Below are 16445 nucleotides of genomic sequence, written 5' to 3'. Positions count from 1 at the left end.
AGGGGGAGGAGGGGGGAGGAGGAGGAGGGGGAGGAACAGAAACATACTACTGCTGATTGATGCATTAGGTACTAGAAACAAACTCTAAAAGTGTCTCTGGAAAAGAGCCAGGCAATCAGCCCAAGCATGGCTGGTCACACACTTCAGAAGCCCAACCTCCCTCAATCCCTGTTTTGACTGACCCAAACTGTCCTCTGGATGAGTTTGGCCAGTTTAAGTAATAGTTGCCCGAATTCGCCTGGCTCAAAGTTGGTGGCAGAATGTTGGATGCAGAGGCAGAGAAGGAAGGCAGGTGTCAGCTTATGGTCATCACCCCCTGGCTCAATCAATGTCATGATCCTCTTCACTAGCACATCCTCTACTGCTGGCCCAAACTCCAGATGAAGCCTTCGTCGAGGGTTCTTCTGACTAGGCAGAGCTCCACGCCTCTTGGATGAGGAAGATGTTCTGCCTCTGAGCACTGTCCCACACATTTTACAGGTGACAGGGTCTGATGTTCGGGGGACAGCTTTGAGCCGTGCCAGGGTCTGGACAGGGAGGACTTGGGCTCGTGCAGGATCCTTATAAAGCAGCAGGTAGTAAAGCCCCAAAGAGAGTAGGTCTCCATGGTGGAGTACCATAGTCTTTCCCACTTCTGAGAAGTTGATAGATATACTAGCCCCAGGTATTGGTTCCAGGATAAGCTTCTCTTCTGCTTGGGAATGTCTTGAATGGCTGGAGAGGTGGAGCCTACGGATGGTACAGTGGAGGGGAAGAATGTCTGGGGCTGAAAGGCTGATACTAGGCTTGCTAGAGGGAGTCCTCTGGCCCACTGTGTGTTGTTCACGGTTGAGCACATAAACTAAGCTATCCTGAAATGAAAACATAAAACTTCAGTGACAAGCCAAGGGTTCAGGCAACTTGATCAGGAAAAAACACAAGAAAAAAGGCACTCTGGTCACCTGAGCCTACAATGCAAGAAGAGCTGTCCCAAGGGCCCTGAGCCTAGCTGAAGCTGAAGAGCCATGGGATCTCCTGTTTGCATTTTTCCCTCCACCTGCCCCACATTTGGCAACCACCCTTAGATTGGACAACTTTCTTTTCTTTTTCCCCAAAGGACAATAAGTAATAGACTTGAGACTCAAAGACTGCTCCATTCTAACACCTTTGAATCTGTAGTGGCAGGATGACAAGTGACCTAGAAAGAGACAGACTAACTGACCACACGCCCGTAACTGCTAAACTGTCCCCAAGTGATCCAAAGCACTGCCTCCCTCTAATGTGCAAGTACAATATCTTTATTTCCTTCCAATTAAGTAATCTGATATTTCCCTTAACACTTGGGTATCTGAAACTTTCTATTTTAGTTTTAATGAGACATAATTCTTAAATAGAGTGAGAAAATAAATTAAAGCTGAGTAAATAAGAAATGATGAAGGGGAGAATGAAGAGCTATCTGCAGAGAGCATGGCAAGGGTGGACTGGAGGAGTAAGGCATTAATTTCTGGCTAACATGTATTCAAAGGTGATATTAATGGTAACTGCTTCCAAAGTCATCCCTCAAGAAATACGCTACATTCCCTAGGTCTAGAAACATCTACATACAATTCCAAGAAAGAGGCTCTCTCCAGCTGTAACGGTGACATTATGACCTGGAATGGAGCCAGTCAGCCTGTGGCTCTCCCCTTCTTGGAAATGAAAACTATACCGTCTTTTTTTGTGTCCACCTTGAAACCAACGTGTAAAGCTCTCTAAGAAAGGATCATGAATGCAGTGGAAAACTTCAGAAGGAGGAGGGATCGTTACTGAGTCCACTCCCATACTTGAGGTTCAAGTGACTAAAGCAGGCATACATGAAATTTAGATGGAGCATTTTCCTTAGGCACTCTGGCTGGCAGAGTGGAAGACTTCTCTGAATAGCATTCTTCCCTCTGTGAAAAGGTCAAGCCATCCCAGGGGCTGGAGCTCACTTGACAGGAGACTCTGGCCTGTAGCTTAAGAAATAGGGGAGGATTCTCAGCATTCTCAACTTGGGGAATAAAGATCAACTGCTATTCCTGGAGAGTGGAGCCTTGGGTTTGAATCCTGGCTCTCACACGTCCTACCTGGATGAGCAGGGCAGGTCATTCTATCTTCCTGAATCTCGGTGCTCTCTGCAAAATGGGAGCAAGAATCCTTACCCCATCTACCTTACAAGGGGTTGTGTAAAGCACTTTGTAAACCTTATTATCGCTACCTTATGGCCAGTTCTCTCCATCTGACAAGGGTAGGAACAATTAGCTACTGCCTGAGAAGAACTGTCACACTTCCTAATCATCTTTTATATAGAAACTTAATTCTTCAAAGTATCTTCACGCCAGCCCACACACTGATGAGCATCCCCAACCCCCGCCCCTCAATTCCTAGCCAGAGTTGTAGATGATGAAGTATCCTTATAAGAAAGACCATCTGACTAAAGACTAAAAGAGGTCACTTAAGGAGGGGGCAGATTTTATTCATCACAAGTGCAGAGAACTGCTTATCTAGTCAGTTTTATAAGAGAAGTGAAGTACGTACATGCTGCTGACTATAGCCCTGCAGAAGGAGAAGGTGTGGCGACTGGTAAAGTGAGTATCGCATGTTGCTGCTGCTATTTGTCTCCCAAACAGAGTCCTGAAGCTCTTTCACTGGATCCTCTGGGCTTCGGTTAGGGTCTAGTGAGGTGGAATTACGCCCCCTCGGCTCCTCTTCTTTTGTACTGGGATGGCTCAAGCTGGTTTCGCTAACTGTGCGCCGAAGAGTGGGTGGGGTGGAATTCCGTTTACATCCTGTGGTCAGTGTCGTGGCACCCTTTGCACGATTCTTCTGCAGTTTCCTTGCCTGAGCATTGATTCCTAAAATGAAAAGTAAGTTGTTTTCAAAGAATTATTTCTTTCAGAATTAAATAATTGGAGTTTTAATCTAGGGCTTAATTTCTCACTATTTCCTTTCAGATCTCATTCTAACCAAACAAGCTTCTCTTTGGCTGAGACAAGACTTCTCAAATGAGTCTCTGCCTCCAAAATATTAACATTCTTCTATCACCATCATTGTTCTAATACTAGAAGATCTTTTAAATATAGAAAAACATATAAATAATCCCATTGTCCATTTCCACCATAATGCCCTGGGAGCTTTTCTTTAAGAGAGAGTCAACAAGTCCTTGTAATAAAGCAAACAAAAAACATTCATTAAATATTTACTATATATCAGTCACTGTGCTAAACAATACAAGAAAAAAGAGACAGTCCCTATCTTTGAAGAGCTTACATTCTAGAAGAGAAGACAGTACACAAAAGAGAACCGAGAAGCATCACTGCCTGCTTGTTGACTGTTGCCTCCTATGCACTTAGTTGCTTTTTTAAAAACAGCATTAACAATAACTTCAAAAAGAAAACAACACTGGACAGCACCATTTAATGCTGTGAATAGTAGGGAACTGGCTTCTTTGGTTCTTCAGCTACTTCTGTACCTTATTCAACTGAGAAAATAGATTTGAACTGTGCAACTGGGCTTCAACTTACTTGCCAATTTTATCTCAGAGGGGAATTTGCTTGAAATAAAGGGGAATTCACAAGGCACAATGGATACTGAAAGATTTACTTGTCACTAAATTCTCACAGTAATAAGTTCACTAGACTGAAAGCAAAGGCACAGTCTAAAAGTGGGAAGACACTGTTGGCTTCCATGGAGGCTTTCGAGTCAGCATTCACAAAATCTGTTGGCCAGATATACTCAGCTACCTTTCTGAGACTTCACAGAGGATGAAGATCTTTGTGACCTCAATTTGGGTCTGGACCAGAGCTTAATGAGCACTGGCTTACAGGAGCATGTTGGCTTCCTTTTCACCTCCCCTCCTTTTTATTTCCTAAAAAATTCAAACGGCTTCTAAATTTGATGGCTGGATTCTAGACACCAAGCGTATCTGATGAAATCTACCATTAACATCTCTATAAGGGCTTCTTCAAAGTACCACCAGGGTGCAGCAACAGCACCAACAGGACTGGCTGATTTATTTCCTAGGGTCCACAAGTATTAGCACATCACCCATACTTAGCATCCATGAAATCCCCCGTAAAGAACTCGTATCCTTCCCTCAGAAGCCACTGGAAAAATGCCACCCTCAAAGGGAAGTAAAATCCATTCATCACAATGATCCTATCGCCACAGATCTCATCTGCATAGTGCTTCACGGTCTTCCAAGTGTTTTTCCTTATTTTTATTTCACTTGATCTTCACAACAACCTTCACAAAATAAGACTGGTATTATTCCCAACTTACAGATAAGGAAACAAAGGTTCAGAGAGATTCAGTTATTTGCCCAAGTCCACTCAGCAATGCTGCAAAGCTGCGAAATAAAACCCAGATCTTCTGGCTCCTTGCCCAGTGGACCTTATACTTGGCTTTTATAACCAAAAACCAGGGGGTGAAGATGTGGGGAGGGCAGGGGTTGGAATAATAGAAATCACAAACCAGGAAATAGGGCAAGTTCCCTAGGATTACATTTTAAGACTGACTCTCTTCTTCTAATATATAAAAGTAACAAAAAAGTACAAAATTATTAAAAATATTGCATTAAGAACTTATAAAATACAAAGTCAGGGATCTTTCACGTCAAAGTAATTAGAAAATCAGAGAAATCACAGTATATGAAAATTAGCTCCAAATTTAAATGCTCCCCAAATTCAGTATTAAGCATTCTCTTTTCAACCCTCTGCTTCAATTCTCCTTCAGAATGCCCTTTAGGCTTATTTTGGCCTTATATGAAGACCCATCAAAATCTGCAGCATCAGCTACTTAGAGCCATACTAACTGAAAATAAATGAAAGAAATGTCAGGGCACAAAGCCTAAAAACAAGAGATTCATTTCTTACCATACGGGGCTTGTGGATGGTCTCTTTCCTTATCCTGTACTGTACTGGAGGATGACCAGTTCTGCCAATGATCAGGGTGAGAATGCCAACTGCCTGAACCTGCAGACTGCAGTATGAGGGATCTCAGAGTCTGCCTGCTGCAGAGCAGACCTTAATTAACTTCTGAGTATCAATTTGGAAGAGCAGCCAGAAGAGTGAGACTGAGAGACAGCACATAGCTCGCTCTCAGTTCATTTACTGAAGTTTATCATCCTTCTGCCCACCTGGGTTAGGTCCTCTATCCCAAATAATGGCAGATGCAGCTCCCTTCTGGAACTGACAGCATTTTGCAAACTAAATATTATCTGTGAGGCACAAATCTGAAAGGAAAGTAAAACAGGTAAGGTAAAAATGGCATTTTTAATCTTCCAACCTTTTCTGAATCAAGGAAGGTTTCTGAGTAGTCCAGCCTTAGAAAAAATAAAGTAAAAATAAATAAGATTTCTAGGAGAGAATAAAAGCTGAAAATTACCTTTCAGAAGTCATGAAGCTATAAAAGCAGCAGGGAAGTTTGAGGAAAAAAATAGCCTTTTTCCTCTTCAATTTCCAAATTTCATTTTATGTGGCATGAAGCCCAGTAAACGCAAACAGAATAGGGTATTTGTAGGTATAGGATTCTCCTATGGGATCATATCTCCAAATCTGAAGACTCAGAGCAGAATGCACAATATTCCTCTCTGCCAGAGACAGTGGCTCTCTGCAGAGCCCGCGTTTTCAGGTCTGCTGACTGCTTAAAGGGACCCTGTCAAGTTGAGGCTTAGAAATAGATTACGTTTAATACTGTTAACTACAGGATGAAATTTATTCCATTATGAATAAATGAAGTGAAATATTCTGACTGCTAGCTGCTTTACAATGAACACCTGAAAATAAAAATATTTGCAATGTAATGCTGGTACAAGCATGGAACCATCAGGAGATTGCCCTTTGAGAGGATATAAATGGAAAGTTACTGAATGTGGCCTTGGGAATCTTGGAGGTTGGTTCTTCAATAGTGAAGCATAATCCATAGATGAAACAGAATCAGTAAGCACAGGTCCACTCTGATCTTAGCTGGGAGACTGCTCACAGTTAAATGACACAGAAATTACAGTGTTCTCTTGGTTAACACAGGCGTTAAAAATAAAAGGAGTTCCAACTCTTCTACATATATATGTTAAATTTCATGTGACTCTGATTCCTAGTATACCCTCAAGGGGTGCCTTCCATCCTTGGAGGGAAAAAAAGACAGTTCTGATTCCATTCTTTTTGAGACAAGCGCCAACTTTTTATTCAGTGATAGGTAGCACTGGGAAGGAATCACCTAGGAAGATAACAAACAACTGTCTCCAGGATCTTTAAGGTAGCTAATAGGCCTTGTATGGTGATTATAAAATGTTCCAGGTTTTAAAACCCTGGGTGCTCTGGAAACCCTTTTAGCTTCACTGAAGCAATAGCAGAGGGATGAGGGGGTCCTGATTGAAGATGCACGATTTGTTGTTTTCGGCTACCTGCACTAAACATCTATATTATGGGGTCAAGATCCAGGCAAGTTCAGGAGCACTGACATTTTCAATCAGGTCACCTCATTAGCAGCCAGAGAACTAACGATAAAATACATCTTAAGATCTCCTAAGAGGTAAGCACTAGTGAATTCTTCCAAAATTTATTCTGATAAATAGTTTCAGAACAGGGAGAAAGAAGTGTCAGAAAACCTAGGTTCAGATCTCATTCCTGCTATTTAACTCCTATGTGACCATAACCTCGCTGGGCTTCAGCTCTTCATCTATAAACTAAAAGGGGTTGAGCTGGGGAACTCTGAGGTCTCTTCAAGCTCTAAATCTATGGTCCTATGATTGAAATTAGAAGCATGACTTTAGAAGCACCCACTATCTGCAGAGAGCACTGGGCTAGGTCCTAAAGCATAAAGATTAAATTTTACCAAGCACTGGCAACACTGTTTACTCAGCAAAATAATCAGAATACATTATTAACACCAGGGCCCATGTAGGGCTTAGTTATTTGTGCCATATCTCTCTCCTAGACCATAAGCTCCCTAAAGGCAGAATAAGCCCTAAGTATACAAGATGCATTTTCGTAGGGGTTTTAAAATGCCAGCTGTAGCTATGGTATTAATGGTGTATACTCTGTTCAAATCTAAGAAAAAATACACTCTTTTTCTTTTACTTTGTTTCATCTCAAATACTGTAAAAATAATACAGGGTGCCTGGTTTTGGAAAAGGTTGCCTGGCCCTTTTAAGATCAAACTCTAGGCGAAACGTTTAGTCTTTAGTCTTTTCTTTACATACTAAATCAGTTTTAATGTAGTACAACTCATTTGATAGGTTACCCAAGCAATCAAGAACCTCTCAATTCTTGATTACTTGTAATAATCAGGACAACGAAAGTAAGGAAAATTGAAACCCACAAATAATCCAAAAGACCTACTTTAGTTCTTAGTTTCAAGCTCCCACAAAACTTCTACCAGTATGAAACAATAAGTAAAACTCACATGAGACTTAACCTCAAAGTCAAGAAGACCTGTGCAAAGCTACCCTCGGAAACTCATCAGCTACGAGACTCTGGGCAAGTCATTTAATTTCTCAGTAACCAGGCAGCTCTCTAAGACTAGAAAGTGCAGTACAGGTACAATGGTATAAAGAATTTCTTCATCAGGATTCTCTATTCCAACGGAATCACATGCCTAACAGAAACAAAAAAAGTGCACTCATATGAGGCTCATCTCTTCTCCTTGATACCAAGTGAAATAATCTTTCAGGAAAGAGAAAAAAGAACTTAGTCTGCAAACTGGTAAGGCAGGCCCAAATAATCAAGAGTCAGTCAACTATGCAGGAATACCATTTTTCCACAGAGGATAACAGATCTCTTCCCCACTTTGTCAAACATTTGGCAATGCATAAAAAATATAGATTTAGGAGCAAAAAAAATCATTCCTCTCCTAACATTTCTGAGAGTACTACTACAAATGAAGTAAACCAGAATACATGGTAGCATCTCAAACAAAGCACAACACCTAATGGTTCCACCATTTGGTTATTCAATATGATTGTGTTTTACTTTCCTCTATTCTTTTTTTTTTTTTTTTGCTTTTCGAATGATTGGGAGGGCGGGGCAATTGCGGTTAAGTGACTTGCCCAAGGTCACATGGCTAGCAAGTGTTAAGTGTCTGATGTCAAATTTGAACTCAGGTCCTCAGGACTCCGGGGCTGGTGGTCTTTTCACTGTGCCACCTAGCCACCCCGCTGCCTTCCTCTATTCTTGAAATCTGTTAGGCACTTTACTGTCTGTCATCAGGACAAAAAAAACTCCAAAACCCTGCTTTCAAATTTAGGAGTAACTATGTCAGAGCCAGAATATACACTGACTTTATACCAGTGACAATAAAGAAAAGGACACTTGGATTCATTTTCTCTTGAACTATTTCTAGCTAGCTTTCTTCACCTGTCCAAGAGACAAACTAGAGGGGTTCACTCTGCAGGAAGAAAATAAATGGTCACTTTTCAGCAGTCTTTTAAATAAGACCATTAGGAGAGGGGAGAAGAAGTTGCGCAGTAAAAATATTTTTGCTAAAAACTGCTCTCCCACCATCGCTCAATGAAATTAGTGTTCCCTTATCTAGTGGAGAGGAAAAGCTTCTGTATTTATTTTGTATGGCAAAATTAGCTTGGAAAAGCAGCTTTTAACTGCAGATAGAGCTCCTGTCACAAGGTCTGTTTTAGCTACTGAGCTGCACTGGAAAGATAAACACAGCTTTTTTCCTGAATGTAACAAAGTCCCTCTATAACCTTAGCCTTCGGCTTTCCCCCTCCTGCTCCTGTTTTTCTTCTTTCCTCCCAATGCTGTAGCTAGCTTTGAAAAAAAGTGTTTTAAAGTATTCAGAATGTTTAAAGATTTCTATTACCTAACTCCAACACCAGAAATAGGAAGTGATCTAAAAACTGGAAGGTTATGGACAACTATTTAGAGCAAAGCAAAAACTCCTACTGAGAGAAAGAACCAAGGACCTTTTAAAAAAAATAGTTCAGTATGTTGAGTAAAAAATAAATATGGTAGAAATACAGGATGCCACTGCAGTAAATGAGTCTTCTTTTAATGACTTAATATATCTTGGATTAACTACCTTGTATTTATTTTTGCATAAATCTGTAAATATTCAATCAATTGATAATTGAAACCAAATTTATTTAAGATTTAAGGGAATAGCTAACATTTAATAAAGCCTATAAGGTTTATAAAGCAATCCACACTCAAGAGTCCCATAATATAAAGACTTGATGGAATTACTTTAGCTTATGAAGACCCCTGCAGGATGTGAAAGTAAGCTAACATTATATGAAACCCACTCACCCATAAAACACAATCAAGCATTATCCTGAAGGCCAAAATGGGTATTATTGGAAGTTAAAATTTCTATGAAACTTCTATTCTTTTTAACTAGATCTGAGTATTTTCTATTTAAATCACTGAAACCTATGAATAACATGAGAAGTGAAATAGCATTTTAAAATTAAAGTAGCACCTGTCTGCTAGAAGGAGGGTACCTGTGCTGCTGATCTCTCTTGGAGAACCCTCTGTTGGAGTTTGGCAAGATTACCTTTCCCTTCAAAATGCCTCTTTAAAAGAAAAGATACCTCTCACCCCCATTTTACCTTCTGCTGTCTTTTAGCACTAAAAAAGCCTTTGGTTCCCTACACATGAAGCTGAAAAAGATAACAAAAGAGCATCTGATACAGGATCTACCTTGTCAAAAACTGAAGGCCAAACCAGCAGGGTTCCTTTAGTTGACTTCTTGGTGCTTGTGCCAGTTTTGCCAATGAAATCTATATAGCAGACATGAAACTTCACTTATTATTAACTAGATGGGTTCTGTAGAAGAATTTTAGCTAGGAGAGAGGCAGATAACTGATTGCCAAGGTCTGCTAATTAAGGATTAAAACAGATTTGGATACTAATAATTATTTAGTAGTCATATTATGATGTCAACAGGTTAGGAAATGACCTCTCTATTTCTGGAAAAAATAGCCCTGTTCATGATCCAATAACCAACCTCATGGATCATCAATCTAAAACCAAGTTGTTTACATTAAGTAGAGTATCAGACAACCATCTAATCCCAACACTGAAGAATCAGCCATGCTCCTTATGCTAGTGTCTTACTTGAGACAAAAACTAGGAATTTCCCTATTTATCTAATATTACCTTGTCTAAGATTGGATGCTTTTGGAGATTAATCTGAAGCAAAATACATTCAGGGAATTGATCATACACAGAATCAAAGAAAGAATACTTAACTCTAATACTACGTAATTGTTTGGGGGAGGGGGGAGAAAAAGAAGACATTTTGCCAAATTCCTTTTGCAAGACAAATGCAATCCTGACACCTAAACTAGGAAGAGAAAAATCAGAGAAAACTATAGACCAATATGCCTAATAAATATTTATGTAAAAATACTGAATATTAGCAAAGAAGCAATAGCAACATATTCAAAAGATTATCCATTCTGATCAAGATGGATTTATATCAGGAATATAGGGATGTTTCAACATTAAGAAAGTTATAAATGTATTAGATCATATTAATAACACAAAATAAAAATCACGATTATGTCAAGAAATATAGAAAAAGCTATTTAATAAAATGCAATTTTATATTAAAAACACTAGAAAGCATAGGAATAAATGGATTTTTCCTCAAGATGGTGGACAATATCTACCAAAAACTAAGAATTTAGTATTATCTGTAACAGAGAAACACTAGAAACCTTTCCAGTAAAATCAGGGATAAAGCAAAGATTTTCATCATCAATAATAGTAGCATTTACATTGAGCTTTAAGTTTTGGAAAGCACTGTACCTGTTATCTCATTTGATCACCACTGTTACTTAAAATAGTTCTAGAAATGCTAGCTATAAGAAGAAAATAAAACTTAAATAAGCAAAAGAAAAGAGGCAAAGGTAAAATAAAGTTATCACTATCTGTAGATGACACAAAAGCTTAATTAGAAAACTCTTGCACTTCAACTAGAATTAATTGAAACAATTTAAAGTAGTGAGATAGAAAATAAACCTACAAAAATCATCAGCATTTCTGTATATTACTAACAAAATCCAAGAGGAAGAAATAGGAAAATAAATCCCATTCAAAATAACTAAAGGATTTTTAAGGTATCTAGAAAGCTCATCGAGACACACCAAGGACTTAAATACAATTATACAACACTTTTTAACAAAAATAAAGGAAGACAATAATTAAGAAACTGACTGCTCATGGTTGAACCAGGCCAATATAATAAAAATGTCACCATTATATAAATTAATTTACAGATTTAATGCCAAATCAAACTACCAAGGAATTGTTTTCTCCATCTAGACAAAATAATAACAAAATATATCTACAGGAACAAAAAGTCAAGAATATAAAGGGCAATCACTGGGGTGGAGAGGAGGGAGAAAGAGGTATAAAGAGGGCTTTGTAATACCATGCTTCAAAGTATACTATAAAGCAGCAACCATTAATTAACAACCAATATTGCTACTGGTTAAAAAATATTCAAGTTGATTAATGGAAAATATTAAGGACATTAGATACTTATATAAAGACTTCCAGTTTAATCAAAATTGCTAGGAAAACTGCAAATCATTCTAGCACAGCTTGATTGCTTAAATCAACACACTATCATACACTACAATAAACTCCAAATGGATAAATGACTTAAATATAAAGATCATTTTTAAAAAATGGAGGACAACCATGGCTAGAAGAATTCTTACTGAAATAAGGGACAGAAATGATCATTAAGAGATAAACAGTTTTTATTAGGTAAAACTAAAAAAATCCTACATGAGTAAAATAAATGCAGTTAGAACCACAATAGAAATAATTTGGAAAAAAAACTTCAAAGCAAATTTGTCTGACGAATGTCTAATGGCCACAATATAGAAAGAACTGACACAAATACATAAGCATAAGAATCATATCCCAATAGTTAAGTGGTCTAAGAATATGAATGGGTAGTTCTCAAATAAAGAAATGTGAGCTAACAACAACCATATGAAAAAAGCTCGACAAGTGTCTAGGAAGAGCAATACAAACCCAAATACCTCTGAGTTCCCATCTCACATTCTTCAGATTAGCAAAGGTAACAAAAGAGGGAAACACCAATTGTTACAGGGTTGTGGGAGTACAGACACACGAGTGAACTAAGGGTGAAGTTGTGAAATGGCTCAATCATTCTGGAAAAAAATTGGAACTATATTAAAAGAATTTCTAAACTTGATCTACAATATTATTAACTATACACATACCCCAAGGAGGTCACAGACAGAGAAAGAGCGCATATATGTATACAAATATTTATAGTAGCACTTTTTATTATAGTACAGAACTGGAAATAAAGTAGGTCCCTAACAACTGTGAAATGGCTGAGCTACTCATAATACAAATTTAATGGAATTTTATTGCATCATAAGAAATGACACAGAATTATGATAAAATTTGTATGAACTAATGCAGAATGAAATGACTAGAACCAGGAGAACATTTTACACAATGATCGCAATAATCTGAGAGTTAACAACTATAAAATACTTTAGGACTTTAACTAGAACAGAAGCCAACAATGACTTCAAAAGATCGATAAGGGGCAGCCAGGTAGCACAGCCAGTAAAGGCACCGGCCCCAGAGTCGGGATGACCTGGGATCGAATCTGGGCTCAGATACTTAGCACCACACCCAGAAATAACTGGCCATGTAACCTTGAGCAAGTTACTTAACCCCAATTGCTTAAAAAAAAAAAAAGGTCGATAATAAAACACATCTTCCACCTCTTAACAGAAAGGTGACAGGGCGGCTAGGTAGGGCAGTGAATAGAGCACCAGTCCTGGAGTCCTGAGGACCTGAGTTTAAATCTAGTCTCAGACACTTAACACTTACTAGCCATGTGACCTTTGGCAAATCCCTTAATTCCAATTGCCCTGCCTTCTCCCCTCCAAAAAGAAAAAAAAAAATACATACTCAAGATACAGAATAAGACATGCATTTTCAGACATGGCCTGATTTTGCTTGATTATGCATTTAATGAAGGAGGAATTTTACTAGGAAGGAAAAGAGAAGTGAATTGATGGGGAATGACAGATAAGAAAAGTTCATCAACAAATATTTTAAAGGTTTCACAGAACTGACCCAGTGTGGAACTGAGGGGTACAAAGACAAGGTACTAACTAATTTTACAAAGATGCTTTTCCTCTCATAACTGGGCAGTAATCCTTTTGTGTACTCAAGTATCTCCTTGTCAGCACACAGTAACACCACATCACAATACATAAGAAGCTACCTTGAAAACAACTGGACAATCTTGTAATGAACAGACTGACACTTCCTTCTATTTGGCAACTGCACAAGGCTTGCTTATGTTTTCCCCCAGCACATTTCCATCTAGTTGTCTGGCTGCTATACACCATGTCCAAGCATCCACCCACACGAATTCCCAATCCTGTTCTTACGGCTCTTCCCTCTCCATCCTGGCCAACTTCATTACAGTCAAGGCTGATTATATCCTAACACCTGTATGCACCACCCAGTGAAATACAGAGAACTAATGTGTCTGCTTTTACAGCATTTATGGCCTCTATCTACAACAGGTAAGTGTTCAATATAGCCAACTCTCCCTAAAAAGGCAAATTTCTATGAATTCCCTTGTTCCTCCCATAGAGGAAGGAAAAAAGCAGTGAAAAGTCTTATTTCCAGGGTAAACATTTTTCTACCTGGAGATTTTCATACTAATTAATGACTCTGATAGTGAATAACTCTCTTCCCTTCCCCTTTCCCCCAGGCAGTTATTAAATTAATTAGGATAATAGTAACTGAGCAGATAAAACTCTTAAGCTATTTGTTAGGAGGTCACAGTTGGAAATAGAGCCTAGCAGGACTACGGCAAGGGAAAAATCTGTATGATAAAACTAGGTGTGCTAGAAAGAGAATTTTGTAAGACTGATAACAGAGGTGGTAAGGTTGGTAAAGACTGCCTTAACAGATCCTGAGATAAGGAATGGTACAGTTTACCCTAAGGGGATGGGACTCTCTCTGCCAAACTTTAGGTGGAGCTTGTCAATGGCTCCTTTTTACTATGTAGTTTGGCATTAGCCCTGGGAGGGCAAAAAAAAGAAACAAGAAATAAAAGACAGGTGAGTAACTATGCTAAAGTGGGCAAGAGCTGGTATGAATGAATACCCAGGTAAAAAAGAAGTATTTATATAGTGCAAATAAAAAACTTAGTAAAATACCTAATGTATGAACAATGCAGAAGGTGAAAATCAATTAACAAGCATTTATAAAATGCCCACTACATGCCAGGCACTCTGCTAAGAACTCAGAATACAAAATAAAAAATTAAATGGTCCCTGCTATTGGTGAACTTACATTTGGGTGTTGGAAGGAAGGATGGGGATAGATGACAACCTTCTCAGAACATGGTTCTCAGGAAAGATTGTGAGATGCTTGAAGCTAGAGACCCTTCACAAAGAGCCAATTAAATGACCCCCTTCCTATGGCCGCCAAGGCTTGGGCCCCAGCCCCTGCCCCCTTGGAGACTCCTGCTCAAGTCCCAGTCATGAGTCTTGCCAAGGCAGCTTCCCCAGCCTTTCCTGTTGTTCCCCAACCCTTTTTCCCTTGGTTTCCCTTCCCTTTTCCTCTAACCCAATACCCCTCATTTCCTGCCTCCACCATCCATATCTCCTACCCTGCATCTCCCACCATGGCCACTCTCCCCTCAGGGACTCCTGCTCAGGTCCCAGTCACTGATCTTGCTGAGGTGCCCCCCTCCCTCCCCCTGAGGTGACACCCACTCAGGCCTCAAGCCCTACCCCCACAGCAATCTTAGGGGTATCTCCTCTTCTGATCCCTTCCCTTCCTCAGGTGCCGACTGACCTTCCCCCTTGCCAGCCAGATCCCCCAGCCTTGCAGTCTGATCCAGTACAGCCAGGACTCCCCAGTCACCCCCTCACAGGAAGTGGGATTTCCTATCTCCCTTCCCAAGCCCCTATCCCCACAGTGCCTTCAGGGCTTTGTCCCCTAAGGGAAGTGGTTGTCTTGTCCAGTGGGACAACTCCATTTTGGATCTCATCCAAGTTAAAGAAAAACTGGGGAGGTTCTCTGAAGATCCCACAAAGTTTACTGAGGGCTTCAGAGACATGTCCCCACAATTCGAGCTTTCTTGGGGTGCATATCCTCTTCTCTACCTGTTGCTCCACTGAGGAGAAGAGTTCTAGAGATGTCAGTTCCTGGGGCTCCCTCTGGGGGGGGTGCCTTAGAGGGGCACTCCTTGGACCAATGACCTTCCTTGTGGCATCAAAAGCAGGTTTCCCCACTGCCCAAGTTGCTGGGCTTCCTCCGAGGGAGTGCCCTGGAGGGGATTTTCATGGCCATGGCAGCAGTCAAGAATCGAACATGTTCTCTGTCTCTGGTTCATTCCCTTCGCTCTTTCTTCTCTGCTGCAACTAGGATTAATGAAATACATGTTAAGGACTGCTGCCCCTTCTATACAGTCAGGATCTAAATTTGTAAACCTTTTGAAAGCTTCTACCAATTGGTCTTAGAAAAGGGCAGTATTTTCCTTTTCTTTTTGAGTAATTTCCCTAATTTTCTGATAATTTACTTGCTTTTGAAATGTGGTTCTTAGGCCTTCTAACAGGCAAAGTACCATACGTTCTCTTTTTCCCCTTTCCTCACTAGTTTGGTAATCCCATCCTGGGTCACTAGCAGGAACAGCAGCCGTTCCTGGGGGGGTATTTTCTGGGGTCACTGCTAGCCAAACGATTCCCAAATTTTTGGGCTTGTTCCCAGATTCTTCTCTTCTCCTCAGTGGAACAACAGGAAGAGAAGAGGGTACACAAATCACCCCAAGAAAGCTTGAAATGTAGAGATGCATCTCTGAAGCCCTCAGTAAACTTTGTTGAGTCTTCAGAGAACCTCTCCAATTTTTCTTTAACTTGGATGAAAGACAAAACAGAAAATGGGACATGTACTCTAGTTGTCCCACCCAACAAGACAACCACTTCCCTTAAGGGAAAACAGGAAATCCCACTTCCTGTGAGGGAGTAACTGGGGGGTGCTGCCTGAACTGGATCAGACTACAAGACTGGGGGATCAGACTGGCAAGGGGGAACGTCAGTTGGCACCTGAGGAGGGGAAGGGGTCAAAAGAGGAAATAGCCCCAAGACTGCTGTAGGGGTAGTGCTTGAGGCCTGAGTAGGTCCAACCTGCCTGTCCTGCCATATTTTATATTGCTTTGTTTCTGAGCTTCACACTTCTTGTGGCTCACACGTGCATCTCTAGTCTCTGTGCCTTTTTAGTGGCCATTCCTCATGCCTGGAGTACTCACTTTTCTCATAGATCCCTACTTCCTTCAAGATTCAGTTAAAGCATTACATTTTATAGGACACCTTTCCTGATCCTGCTGATGAGGTGCAGGCTCTGGGAACCCCCTTGAATTCTTCTTGAATCTTCCCACAGGAGGCCTCTCATTATAGCTCAGCCCAA

The 16445-nt window shown here is 40.1% G+C and overlaps 1 protein-coding gene across 2 annotated transcripts in view; it reads right to left on the bottom strand.

The window, feature by feature from the left end:
* RADIL (Rap associating with DIL domain) overlaps nt 1-16445 on the bottom strand; it is a 119710-nt gene that overhangs the window by 68076 nt on the left and 35189 nt on the right. For both annotated transcript variants that reach the window (XM_069084762.1, XM_069084763.1), the window contains exons 3-4: nt 2536-2852; nt 183-851 (exon numbers count right to left, since the gene is read on the bottom strand). In XM_069084762.1, the coding sequence (XP_068940863.1) occupies nt 183-851; nt 2536-2852 (986 nt within the window). The remainder of the gene's footprint in view (nt 1-182; nt 852-2535; nt 2853-16445) is intronic.

This window comes from Petaurus breviceps, unplaced genomic scaffold (assembly GCF_028583685.1).
Source record: "Petaurus breviceps papuanus isolate PSGF00001 unplaced genomic scaffold, PetGlider_PUasm1.0 175, whole genome shotgun sequence".
Lineage (NCBI taxonomy): Eukaryota > Metazoa > Chordata > Mammalia > Diprotodontia > Petauridae > Petaurus > Petaurus breviceps.
This window is presented reverse-complemented; position numbering and strand designations above follow the sequence as displayed.